Raw genomic sequence first — 19,140 nt, forward strand, 5'->3', positions numbered from 1 at the left:
CCCTTGACCCTCGAATCTTCAAGGATTGTTGAAATCCTTGAAAAAGGGTTCTTTAGAAGCAAATGGTTCTGGGTGGAATCTTAACCCTTAACCTTACAAAGAACCCTTGACAAACATTTTCTTCCAAAAGGAAATGGTTCTGTGAAAGAAGAATCCTTTTGGAACCCTTATTTCTCAGTGTGCTTCTAAACAGGCGTTAGCGGCTGCTTTGAGTGGAGTTCTTGACAGCGACAAAAGAGGTTGTGGGAAAAAAGCCAGACACTAATTTAGACTTGATATTCACAATACAGAGTGTTTTGTTCATGCTACAGAGAACCTGGATATGCTTATCGCAACACATCACCGCGGAGCTTGTCATTGGCTCTGCAGAGCGGCGCTATCGATTGACTCCCCGTCTCCCAAACATGACACGGGGTTAATGTTTTCTCCTGAAACAGGTGTGGCAGACCATATCTGCAGCGAAAACCCAGCAGGGCGAACGTTAGGCTTATGTGACAGTGAGTAACGATAGTGTCTGGCGTATAGGTGAGTCAACAGGGCAACTATCCAATCAGGCTGGAGGAAGAGGACAAGATATATGTGCAGGGGTTTGGGGAGAACAGTGAGGTCAATGCCCTCCTGCGCTCCAGCCGCCCAATCTGCCGGCGCTTGATGGATTGAAACCTCTTGTGTCATCTCTTTCTATCCGCATTTGGGTGACAAGGGCACCGCGACAGTGAGCGCTGCTGTAACTGATGGGTTTTTTAGAACCGCGTTGGATCAACAAATCACCTTTCTGATATTGTGTGCGTCTCTCTCGCCCTCTAATATCCCCCTCACCCCCTCCCCTCTCTCTCTCTCTTATCAGGGAGATGCTGGTGAAACAGGAGAGCCTGGTCTTCAGGGAGAAGTTGGCCCACCTGTGAGTTATCTCGTTCTCTTTCATCCATTTCTACAAAAATAAGTGTATATAACTTTATAATAAACATCATTAATAAATGCTAAATTGATAGTTCATAGGTGTTGACTGTTAACAAGCATCCAAACAATGTTCATAGATGCACTACACAGTATTGAGTCGTTTTTAGTCTATTAACTAAAGTTTAATTAACTATAAAGTTACCATTTCTTAATGATGTTTTGTATAAAGCATTACCTGAGTTTATCTGCAATACCAAGTATAATTTTCACTTTCTGCTAGTGTCCCTGAATCAGAGATACTAACATACTGCGTGTTATTCCAGGGCCCAAGAGGAGAGCGAGGAGAAAAGGGAGAGGCTGGTCCAGCAGGTGCCGCTGGACCTCCCGGCCCTAAGGGTCCCCCTGGAGATGATGGTCCCAAAGGAAGCCCTGTAAGTTTTTTTTTTTTTCTTTTTTCCACCTTTGGCTTCAGCGTGTACATTTTACTTTTTCTAAATCAGTGTGCTGTCACCGCTGGCAAAGAACAGCTGCTGTGACCTTAAACTAAATATCTTTTCTCCAAAAGAAGTAATGCAAGTTTTATTGATTTTCAGGGTCCAAGTGGATTCCCTGGCGACCCTGGTCCCCCTGGAGAGCCCGGTCCAGCTGTATGTATTACATGGATTGCACAAACTCTGTTCTTTGTAGTTTGTTTGTGTTATAATGCGGCATAACCAAGTTTCTGTTCAACTCTCATGCAGGGGTTAGATGGTCCACCTGGTGACAAGGGAGATGATGGAGAGCCTGGTCAAGCTGTGAGTATTGTGTAACTTCTAAAAAATTAATTATTTTGTTAAAATTGCCATTTAAATCGTAAAATGAGCACTCTTTAATTTTCATGTTATTAAAATTCAAACTAGGGTTCCCCTGGACCCACTGGAGAGTCTGGTCCCTCCGGACCACCAGGAAAGAGAGTAAGTACTGACTTCTGCAAAAATGTTATCAAAGTCAAAATGCTAAAATGTTCTCTCTTTGTATTCCACAATATTAATCTCTGTCGTGTTTTCCTTTTAAACTAGGGCCCCCCTGGAGCTGCTGGACCTGAGGGAAGGCAAGGAGAGAAGGGAGCCAAGGTAACGCATCCAACAAATCCAGATTTTCTACTCTCCAACCTTGTCAAGTAACCAACAAATGAGCAAGACTCAAATGGTTTGCGTGCGACTTATTTTTTTTGTGTTAAAGGGAGAACCTGGCTTGGAGGGTCCCCAAGGAAAGACGGGTCCCGTTGGTCCTCAAGGATCACCTGGCAAGCCTGGATCTGAAGGTCTCAGGGGTATCCCCGGCCCAGTTGTAAGTAGAGTGTTTCTTATGTTCACACCAGTGTATCATATCATATCTCGTTGTTGTGTAGTGTTGTTAAAACTGCATGTAGAGCAGGTGGACATGAACAGGCTATCCATGGGGTCTTAAAAGTATTTAAAAAACATTTGACTTTCATTTAAAAAGTATAGTATTGTGTTTACAAAGTTGTGAATTTTACTAATAAAGTACTTAATTTCATTTAAAAAGTACCAAATTTCATTTACAAAGCATTACATTTTGTTTAAAAGTGTTACATTTTGTCGTTGCAAGCTAATGTTAGCTCCTTATGGCAGAAGAATCTGAAATGAGTGTGTTAAAACCTGTTCCAGGCAATATAAAAGCAAGTATGACAATAAAATGTTTTATTGAATTTAAGTACTTGGTAAATAATTCTTTTTTCCAGGGCTTAAGGGAAGTTAGCATTAAATTGTATACTGAGCGGTGTTAAAACGTCTTAAATTTAACTCGGAGGACCCTGGAGGTTCCCTGATAAGGAGCCGTGATATTTACAGAAACATGTTTTCTTATGAGCCTAACAAAAACTGTAATTGGTATTTCTTTGCAGGGTGAACAAGGTCTGCCCGGTCCTCCAGGCCCAGATGGACCTCCCGGTCCAATGGTGAGTAGAATCCTCATTCAGTTCAACAGTCATATTGTTTTTATAGTATTTTTTCATGTTATTGTCTTTATTTGTGCTTCTTAACTTGCAGGACTTTCTTTCATCTTTATTTATATTTTTCATGCACTATGTTTATTGCTATGCACCAATATATGAATAATTCTTATGTGCAACGGTGTTAATCCAACTGTTGTGGCTGTTTATTGTTTACATCATCCCTATTATTTAGATTTCCTCTTGTTTATATTGCTTGTTTAGTTATTTATTATTTATTGCTTTTCTGATGATCTTTCTTTCTACTTTGCTGCTGTAATACTGCACATTTCCCGGTTGTGGGATTAATAAAGGATTATCTTATTTTATACAAAGGCAGATTCTTTGTATGTGAAAACCTGACTCTGATCTCCTCTTCAATGTGTCCTCCCTCTCGAAGGGTCCTCCTGGTTTGCCCGGCTTGAAAGGAGACTCCGGTGTCAAAGGAGAAAAGGTGAGACGCTGCCGCACCTGCCCAACTGAATGTTTCCATGCAGCTCATAAGACTAATGGACCTCTTAACTAACAGATTGATTAGCTCTGCTGTTTGCCTCCAGCTTTGGAATCATTACGCTAATGATTAGAGGCTGTGCCAGATAGATGTATTATATGGCTAATGTTTGTGATGGTGTATTATTGACTGCTGTATTGATAATATGTGTTCTCTACCCTCAGGGCCATCCGGGTCTTATCGGTCTTATCGGACCCCCAGGTGAACAGGGAGAGAAAGGCGACAGAGGTCTTCCTGGTCCTGCAGGGTCATCTGGTCCTAAAGGAGACACTGTAAGTAAACAAAAGTCTTTATTCTGACAGTAAATTCTGATTCAGTTCTAATCAGATTTACACATCTTTACACTTCTTTAGTCAAGTTTTAATTGACTGAAATCTAATGGGTTTAGCTAAATGTAATGCATTATTAAACACTTAAAATTCATTATGTAGTCTTGGAGGAAACATCTATTAACCTGTTATTAATATTAACATGACACACACAAAATTTCTGCTCCTTTTCTCCCGTTGAAGATGTTGATCCTGCCAAAATCTCCACAAGCTTCACTTGCTTTATATGTATTTATACAGTACATATATATGTATATATATATATATATATATATATATATATATTTATCTGTGTGTGTGTATACATGCCATGCAGCGGTGCAGGGCTTAGGCTGCCTAACTTGAAACTTTATTACTGGGCATCCCAACTTTGTGTATTTTATTTTGCTATCGTCTCGTTTTTGCCAGTGAAAAAATGTGTTCGACAAAAACTATGACGAAAATTATTAGTCAATGAAATTAACACTGAATCTGATACTGGAGTCATGTTAAAAGGCCTCACACATGCTCACACAGTTTTTGTCAAAGTCTGCACACACACACACACACACACACACACACACACACACACACACACACACACACACACACACACACACACACACACACACACACACACACACACACACACACACACACACACAAAAAAAACAGACTGCGAGTGTTGTAGAAGAGCAGCACTCTTCGTGCCAATAATCATCCCACTGAAAGTTATTGATTATCTTTGTCTTTGTTGTCTTTTTTCTTAAATTTAGCACAGGGAAAATGTGCTCAGCACTGATAATATCTCTCATTGTAGTCAGTACTGCACCGCTTCAGGAATAAACTCTCATCTCTTTCTCGTCTTTCAGGGTATCGCTGGTCCTTCAGGTCCTCTTGGTCCCCTCGGTCCTCCTGGATTACCTGTAAGCTTCCTGTCACCATATCTGTTGTACCACAGCATGCGTGTCGCTGTCATGTCAGCCAATATTGATTACTTGATCATCTTTGTGTCTTCAGGGTCCTCCTGGTCCCAAAGGAGCTAAAGGGTCATCAGTAAGTGTTTTTTTGAAAGTTGAACTCAGAAATCAGAAACAGTAACGAGTGTTCATCATGACGCTCATGAGAAGATTTTTTTGTTTAAGATCAACATTTACTTTCTTTTGTCCTGTTCAGGGTCAAACTGGACCAAAGGGAGAGACTGGTACACCTGGACCTCCTGGACCTCCTGTACGTAAATATACTTATTTTGCATCTTTTCCTTAGCATGAGTCATTATCACCTCAGCTTTATGCACATTTACATAATCCTCATCCTTATCTCTGACTGACATTTGTCTCTCCTCCTTTCATCTCTCCATAACAGGGACCTCCCGGCGATGTCATCCACCCACTCCCCATCCAGGCCCCCATTAAGGGCAGAAGTCGCAGGAACATCGACGCCAGCCAGATGGTGGACGACGCAGCCATGGACGCCAACTACAAGGACTATGACGACGGCATGGAGGAAATCTTTGGCTCGCTCAACTCTCTGAAGCTCGAGATCGAGCAGATGAAGCACCCGCTGGGCACACAGGGCAACCCCGCTCGTACCTGCAAGGACCTGCAGCTCTGCCACCCTGATTTCCCCGATGGTTTGTATCGCGCTCCGTCTGAAATGAGGCATGAGGTCTATTGTCTAATCCTTCTCCCCTCCAGTTATTAATTTCTGCGCTGAAATGGCAGGTATCAAACAGCAGCTTTGTTGAAATGCTGCTGGACGCTGCATTCATGTTTTAATGAGCCCTGAGTCTGCATGCTATGAGAATCTGAGCTGTTGTTTGGCTACTAGCCTCACTGTGAAGCCCCTTACAGCCACAGCCATGTGACACGCATACACTGCAAACAGTATACACCCCCAAAATTATGAACATCATGATCCGTTATATGAAATATTAGCAGGAATATACTGTATAATATGCAGTTAGTGCAAACATGTCAGTAAAGGATGGAAAAGAGAGAGAAATGTGGAAAAAAGAAAGTAAATGTGATCCACGATAGACTGTGATAATAATTTGATTATCTTTTGGATTTTTAATGTGTTGATAGGACAGAAACAGACATTTTAATGCCCTCATTTTGGGCTTTTCTGGCATTTTGTAGGCCAACTGATTAATTATTTAATTAAGAAAATAATCATCTGATTTATCTTTAATGAATATTATCATTAGTTGCAGCCCTAGAATCAACCATCAATCATCATTATGTGGTTCATTCTGGATATAAACATGGCAGCTAATCCATCACAGACGCAATGACATTTGCAAATGTTTACATACGGACTAGTTAATACACGTATTTGTATGTCAGTATAATGCTCTTTTGGTTCTCTTGGTGATGAATCACAAGATGGATGTTTCTTAAAGTTTCTCAAACTTGTTGAAGTACTTTAATGCTTAGTTTACTAAAAAAAAAAAACAACAATGTATTTTGTGTTTCACAAGATAGATAATTTTTGCTTAGTTTATCTCTGCACAACATCTGAATATGACTTATGCAGAATACAAACTGGTTGTGAAGACAAACAGAGACATGTACAATATTTGTAGCACAGGTCACGTAATGTCAGACACCACCTTCACTTGAAGGAGTCGAGAACAGATTTCAAATCAATTTAGCGTGGGGTGATACGCTACAACTTTCCAATCAGCCACCATCAGCCCAACTGCAGAATGATATATTCATGCAGGTGAATGTGTGAGAGGTGTAAACAAAATAAGTGCAGAAAAGATCAAGAGAAGAAATAATTTCATATTTTCTTTGTTAAACAGAAAAATAGAACTATACACCTTCTGAATTCAAGTTTATCTTTTTAGAGAACAAAAATTTGCTTAATTGTCCTTCTCCAAGTCGCACCTTTTTTGCTCCATGATCTAATAATAGTTGAGCAAACTCAGTCAACTGTTAGCTAGTTAGCTAGCTAAAACTCTTCCGTAGTTAAGTAGCTAGCTAATGATTGATGTACATTAGCTCGCTAGTTACCTAGTGTTTTTTTTTTTTTCATGTGGCTTTTATTGGTCCGTCAGCAACATCTTTTAACCATCTTCAAAAAATTAGGTTTTCTTTTCAACATAGGTGAGCCGAGCACGTAGCATGTCAGGAAAGGGGAAAGCTAACCCTAAAACACACAAGAAAATAATGTTTAAACGTACCAAACACATTACAAACACATTAAACACACCATACATTTGATTTTTTTTTCATTTGGCTCTGCGGGTTGTTTTCCTCTCACTCGTTCCTCAGAGGCGAGCCATTAAATTAGCTGAATAAAATTACCAAAATAGCCCCCCCCCAACCAAAAAAAGCCCATCCGGCAGTGGACAGCTGATATATTTGTCCAATCACCCAACCCTAAATCATATTATGCCGCTCTGTAATTGCTGTCTCTCTGTCTGTTTTCCCCCCATCCCTCCATCTCTTCAGGTGAGTACTGGATTGATCCAAACCAGGGCTGCTCTCGGGACTCCTTCAAGGTTTACTGCAACTTCACAGCAGGAGGAGAGAGCTGCATCTTCCCAGATAAGAAGTCTGAAGGGGTAAGTCTGACCATGTGTACACACACACACACACACACACACACACACACACACACACACACACACACACACACACACATACATGAAGCAGAGAGGTTGGGACTTGTGCTAGCAAGATGATGTGTTATGAAACAGAGAAAATAAACTATTTTTAACCTCTGGTGTGTGATGTGATTGACAGTGAAGTCGGCTGAATGCTCCTGATAAATTAATCTTTTTCTTTCTCACGTCTGGGAGTAACAACCACACATACTGTATAAATAACCCGAACATCTCAAGACGGCGCAAGTTGCAACAGTAGCTCTATTGTGCTTACACATGCTCCTGTATAATTAGCCTCCATGAGATTACCTGGTGTGTTACCAAGAAGATGTGGGAGGTGACTCAACAGGACTGCATTTCCCATGAGGGCCAGAGTTATTTTACTAAATCTCAGTTTAGTTCTGACAGTCTGACACGCACATTCGCTCCAGCTCGTCCGTATTGTCTTAGTGGCAATTTTAGGTGGGATTCCATTAAGAACGTCACCACATGCAAAGCCTTTGGCAGGTGACGGGCACATTGAGAGGATTTTTTTTGGTTCATTATGCATGAGAGCGTCTAGGAGAGGAGCGCAGTGAGAGTGGTGAAACATTGGGAACACTGCCTTTGACAAGTCGGGGGGGTTGGGGGGGGGGGGGGGGGGGGGTTGTGTGATAGCACGGTGCTACAGCCATTTTAATGATCCCACTCACCAAGCCTCAGAGGAGCAGGAGTTTGCTTAAGCTCGGAATAATGAAGCAGACTTTTTATAGCGTGCTGCTGGTGATGGGCTGCTCTCATTTGTGTCGTGGGGGTGAAAAGAAAAAGCCTGCGCTGTCAGTCTTTGCATAGATGCTGCAAAACACTCCCACATGCGTTTAGAGGGGCGCAGTTATTATAGGAGAGCTCGTGGTGATGCTGTCCACGTGCTGTGCAGAATCACAGAGCCAGACATGCTACCATAACTTATAGAAAAAAGAAAAAGCCAAGGCAAAGATCTAGATTTCCTCGTCCACCTTGGGCTGGCAAATGTTCATAATGAAATGTAATCTATTAATCATTTTAGTGAATTAAATCTTTTAGATTTTAAAGCTACTATAAGGAACTTTCAGATTTAATTGATTTCTGAGCCCCCTGTGGACAAAAGCAGTACTTTTTCCAACATAATAACCACAAAATATAAGTCAAAAATAAAATTATCTAAAGAAAAATCTGACTTGAAGTGGGAAATGTAAACACAGGCTAGTTTCGTCTGATTTCAAGGGGGATCTGACCCGGTGGCAGCTATTAAGAACAAATATAATAACTAACTACATATATAGAAACAGCCAGTCTTCATAGTGGTGGTCTCATTTGTTTATTTTGGTCACCTAGAGACACCAGTAATAAATTGAGACCGTCTCATAATCAGTTAAAAACTCCTTGAAGTAGCTTTAATGTGATGTTGGAAGAATTTGACATCCTTTTGTGCTTTAAATGTCTTTTCAGGTATTTTATAAACTGAACAATTAACCAATTAATTGAGGGAATAATCATCAGATTTAGACAAGACAACACATTTTACAGTGTAACTTTTTTACTGTTATGCCATGTGTAACTTTTAGATTATGCTTATTGTTTGGATGACTTTAAGTAAAAACATTTGACGGGTAATTTTTTGTTTGACAGTGAAAGTAACTTCAATGCAATAAGAAACTTAACTGGAGTCATTTTAAAATTGGCCATATTTGACTGATCTTGTGTTAGATTACAGTCCAGTTTTCATCTACGTGTTGGCACTGACAGATTTATACTGTAGTCTTGAAACATTTCTTCAAAGAGCATCCCCTGCAGTCCCCCAGCACGGCTAAGACTCATGACTTCAGTATTTCTTAAGTTCTGGCTACGACCCTGTGATGCAGTATAAACTTTCCGCCACCGGCACCTGACCTGCTACTCTCGTTATTTAGTTTTCTTCAAATGAGGCTTAACACTGACAAAGCTTCTCTTGACTGTCCTTTAATATCACAGCATTAGTCTAGCGTCGCTCCAGCCTGTGGGAGAAGCCGCGTTAGCATGGTAACGGCATATTCAAGAGGTTAACCGATGAAATAAACACTAAAACAACAGAAAACGTGGCAAAAGTTACAGCTTTCAAGTCTGAGGTCTGCTCACAGACAGACAGTATTGATGCAGCCTTGAGTTTGAATTTTTACCGGCCCTTGAATTGCCTGTCGAGTTTTTTGAACTATTAATACATTCATTTAACACACAATGGGCCCCATGCAACAAGAGTTCTCTTTATCTTAATTTTACACCAAGAGAAAAAAGAGAAGTCAACTCTTACCAACTAAATCTGCACTGACCAAGGTGGGCAAGTTATAACAGTCTAAAACTCGTAAACTATTGAATTTAAAGTGATATAAAATAGATAAATGCAGCAAATTTGTTTTTTTTTTCCTCATCTTGGTTAGAATGCTTTTGACCAATTATCTCTTACCTGAGGGAAAAATAAGAAAACACTGGTGAATTCCAGAAATCAATGGGTGCTAACAAAATAAGAAGTAATCGTGGATACAAGCAAAAATAAGAGGATATTTGTTGAGTTAAAGGCCCGTGGTTGCCTTGTCAAAAGCACGGTGTTTCAGAAATGCAGCCATTGTGACAGCCCTACTGTCAGTCTTTGCAAAGAGGCTGCAAAACTCCCACATACATGTAGAGTGGCACAGTTATTTCAGGAGCGTGCGGTTATAATGTCCACGTGCTGTGCAGAATCACAGAGCCAGACACATGCTATCAAAGCTTCTAGAAAAAAAAAAAAAGAAAGTCATAGCAGGGATGTATATTTCCTCCTCTGCTCAGTCCACTCCAGAGAAAACAACTGAAGGTCACCTTCAAGGCAGCGTGGGTCTAATGTATGCCATCTCGCAGCGATAAGCGATCTCCGGCTCATCATTCATTAACACATTAAGCTATTGATGACAGTTCCATATCAAACCCTGCTATCTAATTATGGAGATATTCATCATTGTCATAGCTGAGACCATTAGAGCTGTGCCCTGTTGGCCAATTCACAGCTTTTAATGGCATAACAAAGTCAGTGCACCATGGCTGCACAGCACTAACACCGAACAGCAGGGATAGAGGCCGCCGTATAAGAGCTCCTCGCAGGCGATCATTTCTTAATTAATCACTGTGTACTCATGAATTTTTCAGCAGCAATTAGCTGCCAGCTACAGTTTGTACTGTACAAAATGGCATAATGGCTTACTGAAAATTTTCTGCCCTGGACCCCGGTTGGTCTGGTTGATCTCACCGAATGCTGTTTCAGGTCTGGAAGACTCCTCAGAGGACAAGCAGAAGGAGAAAGAAAAAAAAAGCAGAGAGGGGATGTGTTTCTGTCAGATGTTTCCTTTCTTTAACACTGTTTTTTCCCCCTCCTCCTCCTCTTCCTCTGCCTCTCTGTCGATCCATGCCCCCAGGCTAGGCTCACATCCTGGGTAAAGGAGAATCCCGGCTCCTGGTTCAGTGAATTCAAACGTGGTAAACTGGTAAGCCCGATTTTCCCAAGTCCTTTTCCCTTCCCTGAATGCCTCTTATAATATTTTACAGAGCAAAATGGCAAAATGGCCCAAAGACTCGCCAGGCACATGGTATAGTCACTACAAGAGAGGTTCCATGGTAAGTGGCCCTGCCTGCGGTCCCAGAGTCCGGCCTTCAGGCCTGGACTCTGTGTGCCTGAGGCTCTGCATGGTCCTGGTTCTGCTCCTACAGAGTATGCACATGCACTGGCACCTTTGCTTGTGGGTTGTTACAGTATTTGGGTGCATGATTCAGCACAAGCTGCACTCACCGTCAGTTCAAAGACATACCGGTGATGCTCTTACAAGGAAATGGAGGAGAGGTTTGTGGAACATACAGGCAAGAATTGCAATATATCTGGCATCCAATGGAGTTTGAAGGGGTAGTTTGGATTATCTGAAGTGAGACTGCATGAGGTACTTATTGATAGGTAGTGTATTAGCAACAATAGATGCCGGTCGAGACGCCCCAGTTCAGAGAAGCAGAGCACGGAAGCTATGCAGTGTACTGCTGTGGACGCCAGCGTCACCAAAACTAAAAATATTGCTTTTTCCAAACCAACCAAACTCCATAGCCGAAATCAGTAATTATACCTCAGAGAACATAGGAGTTGTGGGTTTAACTGCTGCCTCGATCTGCTGGTTCGTTTGTATTCTTGCATGACTTTGGTGATTCCAGACTCTCTTTTTAAAATACCAAAGTCAAACAGTAACGGAAACAAAGTAATTGATCGAGGCAGTGGTAGACCAACGTCTCCTGTGTTTTGAGAGGCAAAATTACTGTTTTGTGTATGGGGTTTGGTTGGTTTGGAGAGAGGGATATTTCGCTTGTATAATGACAGCTTCCTGTTAGACAAGGCTGTCTGACGGCAAAGTAAAAATGTGAAATTATTCTAAATACAGTGTACGCTTAAATTGATATTGAATTTTTAGGTGGACTTTTTTTAAAGAGGCTAAAATACTTCCTCTTGCTACAGCAGTTTATTGCTTAGCTTCCGTGCTGGTACTCCTCTCCGCTTCTCTTAGCCAAGGACGTGCCGAGCTAATACACTAACAGTCTGTAAGTACCTCATGATCTGAACTATCCCTTTCACAAATGGAAAACAAAGCACTGCTGTTCCACTGTTTAAATTCTTGACTGTATTTCCACTTTGCCACACCTCTGCTACATTAAGAGAGCATCTCCTCAGAGTGACTGCGTGCCTCGACACTCCAATGACTCAAGAAGCTCCAGCATACCCATGCATATCTGATTTAATAGTGTAGACAAAAACACCTGAGAGTGAATACATCACTTTACACTTTTCCTCCACACACACATTAGATTTGTTTTAACAATTCCCCGCCTCAGCAGGTCATCCATCCTTCACATAGGGGGGAAAAGTAAGTGTCATTTCCTCTCTGCTGCAGCCATTCAGTTGCACTCACATTCCCACTGTCTCCCCTTAAACACTACTTAGATCCGACGGAGTAGCTCTGAGTCAAACGGGTCGGGCACTCAGTCACCACCCCAGGGGCTTCTGGGTACTCAGTCACTGTTGACTTGCGGCTGTGATGATAAAGAGGTAACGTTTCTCTGGCGATGTTGGGCTGGATCCACACGCTGTGCGGGTGCAGGGGAAGCGAATGGGGTGAAGAGTGGTGAGACAAGCATGGGACTATCCAGCCACTCTGAGAGTGAAAACATCAGGACTGTTTTCACTTGGAGCCACGGTGCCAACACTCACACACTGTTGTGATTAATCACCTAATTAAGCCAATCATTGGCGTTAAATTGTTGCACAAATGGGTGGAGAAGATGATCAGCTCAGATTGCAAGAGGTATTCATAGTCAGTGTGTTGCTCAAAACAGATGGCAGTCAGTATGGTCACAGTTTGGAGAAGCGGAGAGGAGCACCAGCACAGAAGCTAAGCAAAAGATATTTTAGCCACTAAAGGCCATCCAAGATCAGTATCACTTTAAGCGTGTGCTAAATTTAGAGTATTAGAAATTAGTAGTAGAAACCGCAGTTATGTAAGACAAATATCATTCTCTCCAAAACAACAAAACTCCTTAGGCGAAATCAGTAATTTTATCTTGTGGAACATGGGAACACCAAAGCAGATTCCTTGAATGTGTTAACCTACTTGGCAGTAATTCTGATTTTAAATTCAAGTTTTTATTGGTTAGGACAAATGCACATGTTCTAAATATTGAGAGGGATGCTAGAATACATTTTGCTGCTGGCCCTCCTCTCTGCCTCTCCAACCTGAGAGCATGCCAGCCTCCATCTGTTTAGCTAATACACTGACTATCAATAATTACCTCATACAATCCCACTCCAAAAACACCTGAACTATCCCTTTAAAGTCAAGTTTGAGTGACGGTACTCTGGGTTTGTATATGCATGTGTGTGTGTGTGTGTGCGCGTGTGTGTGTGTGTGTGTGTGTGTGCGCTTATGTGCAAGAACAAGTCGAGAAAGAACACGTCCGGACTGACAGACGGTTTGCCGCTCTGGCTGCATGATGCTGCATGCGCTCTCCTCTCAGTAAGTCCTGTTTGTCTGAAAGACGAAGCGATCATGTGGATCTAACGGATTCCTGATGGTTGGTATGCAGATTACGGACACTAAACTGACTGGCTCCAAATCTTATCAGTCAGGATTACAAAGCGTTACGATCATCGTAATGGGGTGTATCTGTTTCCTCAAACATGAGCTCAAAAAGCAAAATTCTAGGTTAATTGTGGGTTAATTACCAGGCTATTAACATATCATTACTCTAACATATTTCCGATTACGATAATTAAATTTTCATGTACTTACCATAATTTGCTCATGTTGGATCTATATTTTACATAATTACATAATCAAGATTTAAATTAGGTATTTAGTTATGCTTATTTTTTGTACTTTGAAGGCAGATTTTTACACATTAAGCCTCAAACATCAGAACAGCCTTCAGGCATGAGACCTTGGAAATATTCCTCAGCTTTCCTCCTCCTCGTATATATTGTATCATCGCTTTATCCCTTTAAGAAATGTGGACTTTATGTGGCGTGAGTATTTTTATGTTTTTTTTTTTTATTGTCAACAAATCCCCATGAAACCACCAAAACCAACAATGACTAACAAGTATTGTCTGTGTATCCAAAGCCTGATATATAGAGCTCCATTGTTGTCCAAAAACTATAAAAAAAACACATCAATGAGTCACACCGCTTCCCAGGCTGACATTTTCCTTCATTACAATGAATGTTGGCACTGTAGTTCATTTTGAATCCCACATACACTCTTCTGTAAATATGAGTCTCGTCATGATAACAGAAATTTGACTTTGATACTAAAACCAAGTTTAGTATCACACATACATGATGCTTTAGGTTTGATACCTGTTAATCTATGGTTATATTTATGGAGTCAAAATTTAATATATGATGTATTATTGATCTGGCCAGTGCCCATGTATTAATCTATGAATAGTTCCTAAACTACAAACCATGATTTTTCCCACAGGCCATTTCCACTAAAACATTACTCCACTAACCCGATCACATTTTTAGCCAGCGGCGTTGTGTTCACTATGGACTGTTATGCCTTGTGTGCCTTTTTTTCATTGTACGTTCAATACAGTCCAATACGACAGAGCGGCTGTACTTCAGAAGTGACATGTCGCTGGTGCTGGTAGCCCCATGTTATTTAGCTATCAGCCGTTCTAAAAAGCGCCTGAATGACACCCTCAAATAACTGTTAGACAACTTGACAACGTTGCCTGAGGCGTCGTGTGAAGCACAAATTGAAAGGGCGAATTGAAAGTATTCCATGAAAAATTCTCCCTCTGCCTACCAGGCGAAAATTCTTTTCACTTTCTGTGTCAGCAGAGAAAGGTCACAGTTTAGACTGTTTTCATTGGAAACGTTTTGAAAAAGTACCAACATTCAGGTGCAACACGAGTAAATACTGGATTGTGGACTAAATGTGTATCAATCCGCAGGTGAAAATACTGCAAGTGGACGTTTCCCTCCTGTTTGAGTAACGTGTGAAAAATTACAGCGCCTGGTTGTATTCAGGAATTAGTCTGTGTTATGTAATACAGATAACTATATTTTGTTATATTTTGTGAGCTAAGGTTAAAGGGATAGTTCTCATTATTTGAAGGTCGGCAGGCAGCTAAGCAATACTAATACTACTGTGGTAACAAAAGGTAAACTATGCAGCAGGCAGCTGTTTCTGATGAGAACCCGCTGTTATATGAGTATTGTTCTCTCCAAACCAACAAAGAAGTAATTCATTTTACCGCAAAGAACACAAGAGCTGCTGGCTCCATCTGTTAGTGGTCGACTAGTAACCTGTGTCTTCTGTGAGGTAAAATAGCTGATTTTGTCTATGGAGTTTGGTTGGTTTGGAAAATTCTTTTAGGTGGATCTATTTTTAGGTAGCTAAAATACTTTTTGTTCTGTCCACGGTGGTTCATGATACGACTTTGGATAAGTACCTCATACAACCATCCAGACATCAAATTATACAAACTGTCCCTTTAATGTCTTCAATAGAAATGAATAGGTTTGTGGCTGAGGGACACAAACAAGACAGGTAAGTCAGAAAGCATTTACTCATTCTTGGTTTTGGTCTTTTCATGGGATTCATTGACGGTAAGAAGAATACTGAGTGTCAGCAGCCTCAGTTAAATGAATTTCTTTTGGTTTTGTCAGTTCTCTCACCGAGCACGGGAGCACATTAACTCTGCAACCTTGGATGACATCTCCTTTTTCCAACACTGTTTTCAATAAGAAGCACGTCCTAGAAATCCAAACACTGCAGTGAAACAGGAATACAGATCACCAGACATAAATTAAACAAAAAATGGCTCCCAAGAGACGGAGACACTGCACCGTATAGACATGGCGGTGTGTTCGGTAAACCTCTGTAGGATCTTCAGAATACATTCTTCCCCTCGGCCCGTTTTCTCCTGGTGTTACCGTTTCGAAGCTCAGCTCCATCTGTGTTTTGCAGCTCTCATATGTGGACGCAGAGGGCAACCCCATCGGCGTGGTCCAGATGACCTTCCTGCGGTTGCTGAGCGCGGCGGCCCGACAGAACATGACATACAACTGCTACCAGTCGGTGGCCTGGCACGACCTGGACCAGGACAACTACGACAAGGCCATCCGCTTCCTGGGCTCCAACGATGAGGAGATGTCTTATGATAACAACCCCTACATCCGCGCCCTGGTCGATGGCTGTGCGGTAAGTCAAAAGGATGTTTGTGTGTGTAAGCGGTCGGCGGGGTTCCTTTGAAGAGCCCTGTCGGAAATTTATGTTTCTGTTGTCTCTGTAGCGGCTCAGTCAATAAGAGCCCTGCAAGAGCGTGTGATGTTTTCATTTCTGAGGAATATTTGTTCACTCGCCCTCCTGCTGCGTGTCTCTTCTTCTCTCCGACAGTTGAAAAAGGGCTATGAAAAGACAGTACTTGAGATCAACACGCCAAAGGTGGAGCAGGTGCCATTTGTGGACATCATGTTCAACGACTTTGGCGGCTCCACGCAGAAGTTCGGATTCGAAGTGGGCCCCGTCTGCTTCATCGGCTAAAAAAAAACAAAACAAAACAACAAAAAAAGACTGTTTACTGAGCAAATGGAGAAAAAAAGCATATATTTGTTTTCTCAGAACAAAAAAAAAACAATTGAAAAAAGAATAGGACAATTCTATTTGTAAAAAAGTAACTTTTTGTTTCCATAAAGCAACAAGTATGAGTAAAAAAATCAAGTTGAGAATACGGTGAAATTCTTATAGGAATAGAGGAAATAACCTTGAAACCTCAGTGTGCCTTCTCCATCACATGCAAGTTTTGAAACTGGATGTCACATCCTGCCTCCTACACGCACACACACTCTGTAGCCCCCCCGTGTCATCACACTTGATTTAGCCTCTTTTGACCCGAACATCGAAGGCGACCCTGAGAGCTGCAGCCGTTCTGCAGCCGTGGACTCCATCTGATTTGGCTCTTTTTTTTTTTTTTCTCTTCATGTTTTCTCCCTCATCTCCCCCCCTGGCTTTTTTTTCCCACTTGTCTTCTCTGTTGGTTTGTTTGCTCATTCACTTACGGGAGCTTTTGTTTGTGCATAATTGTCTCCCCATTCGTCTCGGAATGGATCTTTATATATATAAATATATATAAATAATTTTTATGTTTGTAAGTACATTCTGTATATTTTTCCTGGTAATGTTTTATTGCTTCTGGCTTCAAAACATGCATGTGACTTTATTAAATTGTGAGGTAGGAGACATCTTAAAAAAAAAAAAAAAAACTGTCGAAAAGTGAGGAAATTTGACTTGTAAATTGAAAAACGAAGGAGAAAAAAACAGAAGAAAATTGGGAAAAGTCCTGTCTTGTTGCAGTTGTGGAGCACACCTTGTTGTAATTTAAAGAACAGAATGGAAATAAAAGACGAAAACAAGCTCTGTGATATTATGTGACAGTTTGATTTGCATAAAAAAAATAATACATTCCTCCTTTCTTTTTGTGCCCTCTGAGCAGAAACACCTACCTTGGTGGCGATATCATTAACTTAATAAATAAACAGCTTCTGTTTTTCCTTTTTTTTTCCCACAAATACTCATCTGTCTGACTATGCAATGGGAGATGATGTCACATTTTTAATGAAAACACAAAGAAATCAAAAACCTAGGTGCTATTTTCTCTCTTCTGTGGTGCTATGTATTTTTCTAGTTTTTGTTGTTTGAATGAAAGGAAAATTTGTCACCAGCAGCCCCCCTTTGACTCTCTTAAAACCACCCCGGTGGATCTTTGCTGCATCCATTTTGTTTTTATTTTCTTTTTTAAGTGTTCAGCGGTGGTGTTTGCATGCCATTTCTCCACATATCCACTCACAGATCAGTGCAGCATGGCGGCGTTATGTTATCTCCTGCTTCAGCGGACCGCACAGATAAAAGAAACTTTGTACCAAAATGTTGGAAGACGGTGCTGTTGGCTTTTGCATATTTTTTTTTGCTCTTAAAAAAGACGCTGCATTATTGGCTCTTTTGCTGTCGGATCATCTGTGCCACATGAAACTGATGGAGTTGAAATGTGGATATGTTGTGATTGGGGCCAAAGGGATGAGGTCCAAAGTGATGCTTGGTGTATGAAACCCTTCCACCAAAGGTTTTCACGTATATTTTTTAGCTTTAAGAGCCACACTGGCTTGAAATCTTATTTTTTTCGTATGGGAAACAACTTGAAACTTACTGATTTTAGCGACAGTAGAAGCAGGTCACCACATTAGCCAGATGAAAGCTTGTGCAGCGTCAAACTTGCCCTTATTGTAATTATGCTCTTTGTTCAAACTATGCACTCTCTATGCTTATGACCACTAGTATCTACCACAGAATTTTTACAGCCCTTCATACGTAGGTTTGTTTTTTTTTTTTCCTTTTTTTTATTTTAAATCTTCAAATATGTGACTTGAACCGTTTCTGTTACAATATGCTTGTAGATCTTCGGCTTTATTTCTCATTGTGATGCAGTACGCCCAAATTTAAACACTTTTTTTGCTCTCAATAAAAAGGACAAATTCTTGTAAATTTCCAGAACCAGCAGTGATGCTGCCATTTGTTTTGTTTTTTTTGTTTTATTTTGTAGATTTCCATTTTGTCTGTCTTGTTTTGTTTGTTTTCACAGTCTTGTCAAACCTGTGTAAGGATTAAGAGGATAGAAGTTATATTGGTTTTTATGTCAATAAATTCAAGTTTACTGTGGCCATCCACTCTTGTATGTCTTTTGAAGCATTAAAACCTATCTGTATGCATGAAATTGTAAAGTTTTTTCTCTTGTTGTTATAAATTCTGTAGAAGCGACATGATCTCCGGTCCACGTTCTACTCGTCAGGATACGTCAACGGTCATGTCCACAATTGTGAAAAAGTGGAGAGAAAATGATGAAATTGTAACTCTACCAAAGCCAATGTTCGTTTGTAGTATATTTATTGTATTATTTAAAATAAAAAAATAAATGTTAAATGATACCATAGTGTAAAGTGTAAGAGGCCCCCTCTTTACCTGCACACAGGAGAACAGAAGCTCTTGTCAAAAGTTTATTAATTTAACACATGCGTTTGGCCACATCCATTTAAATAGATCATCCTGTCTTCATGTTAACAACCTCTGGGCTGTGTGTGTGTGAGAGAGTGTGTGTTGAAGGGTGAATTTAGTGTGTTTAAGGCAAGACACTGCAGGCAAAAACTTACAAAACTTGCTCTCACAGTCTTCTTTCATACTAATGGAAAGAAAACAAA

The 19,140-nt window shown here is 40.8% G+C and overlaps 1 protein-coding gene across 1 annotated transcript in view; it reads left to right on the plus strand.

Annotated features, from left to right (window-relative positions):
• col5a1 (procollagen, type V, alpha 1) overlaps positions 1–18,659 on the plus strand; it is a 120,428-nt gene extending 101,769 nt beyond the window's left edge. Inside the window, exons 49-66 of the mRNA XM_084745798.1 lie at positions 848–901; positions 1,224–1,331; positions 1,494–1,547; positions 1,641–1,694; positions 1,800–1,853; positions 1,959–2,012; positions 2,122–2,229; positions 2,807–2,860; positions 3,294–3,347; positions 3,569–3,676; positions 4,585–4,638; positions 4,733–4,768; positions 4,889–4,942; positions 5,078–5,345; positions 7,174–7,286; positions 10,769–10,837; positions 15,860–16,093; positions 16,289–18,659. Coding sequence (XP_084601924.1) covers positions 848–901; positions 1,224–1,331; positions 1,494–1,547; positions 1,641–1,694; positions 1,800–1,853; positions 1,959–2,012; positions 2,122–2,229; positions 2,807–2,860; positions 3,294–3,347; positions 3,569–3,676; positions 4,585–4,638; positions 4,733–4,768; positions 4,889–4,942; positions 5,078–5,345; positions 7,174–7,286; positions 10,769–10,837; positions 15,860–16,093; positions 16,289–16,435 — 1,677 coding nt within the window. The 3' untranslated portion in view covers positions 16,436–18,659. The remainder of the gene's footprint in view (positions 1–847; positions 902–1,223; positions 1,332–1,493; positions 1,548–1,640; positions 1,695–1,799; positions 1,854–1,958; positions 2,013–2,121; positions 2,230–2,806; positions 2,861–3,293; positions 3,348–3,568; positions 3,677–4,584; positions 4,639–4,732; positions 4,769–4,888; positions 4,943–5,077; positions 5,346–7,173; positions 7,287–10,768; positions 10,838–15,859; positions 16,094–16,288) is intronic.
• Positions 18,660–19,140: the final 481 nt, after the last annotated feature.

Source organism: Lutjanus erythropterus, chromosome 20 (assembly GCF_056507025.1).
Source record: "Lutjanus erythropterus isolate fLutEry1 chromosome 20, fLutEry1.hap2, whole genome shotgun sequence".
In the NCBI taxonomy this organism is placed as follows: domain Eukaryota; kingdom Metazoa; phylum Chordata; class Actinopteri; order Lutjaniformes; family Lutjanidae; genus Lutjanus; species Lutjanus erythropterus.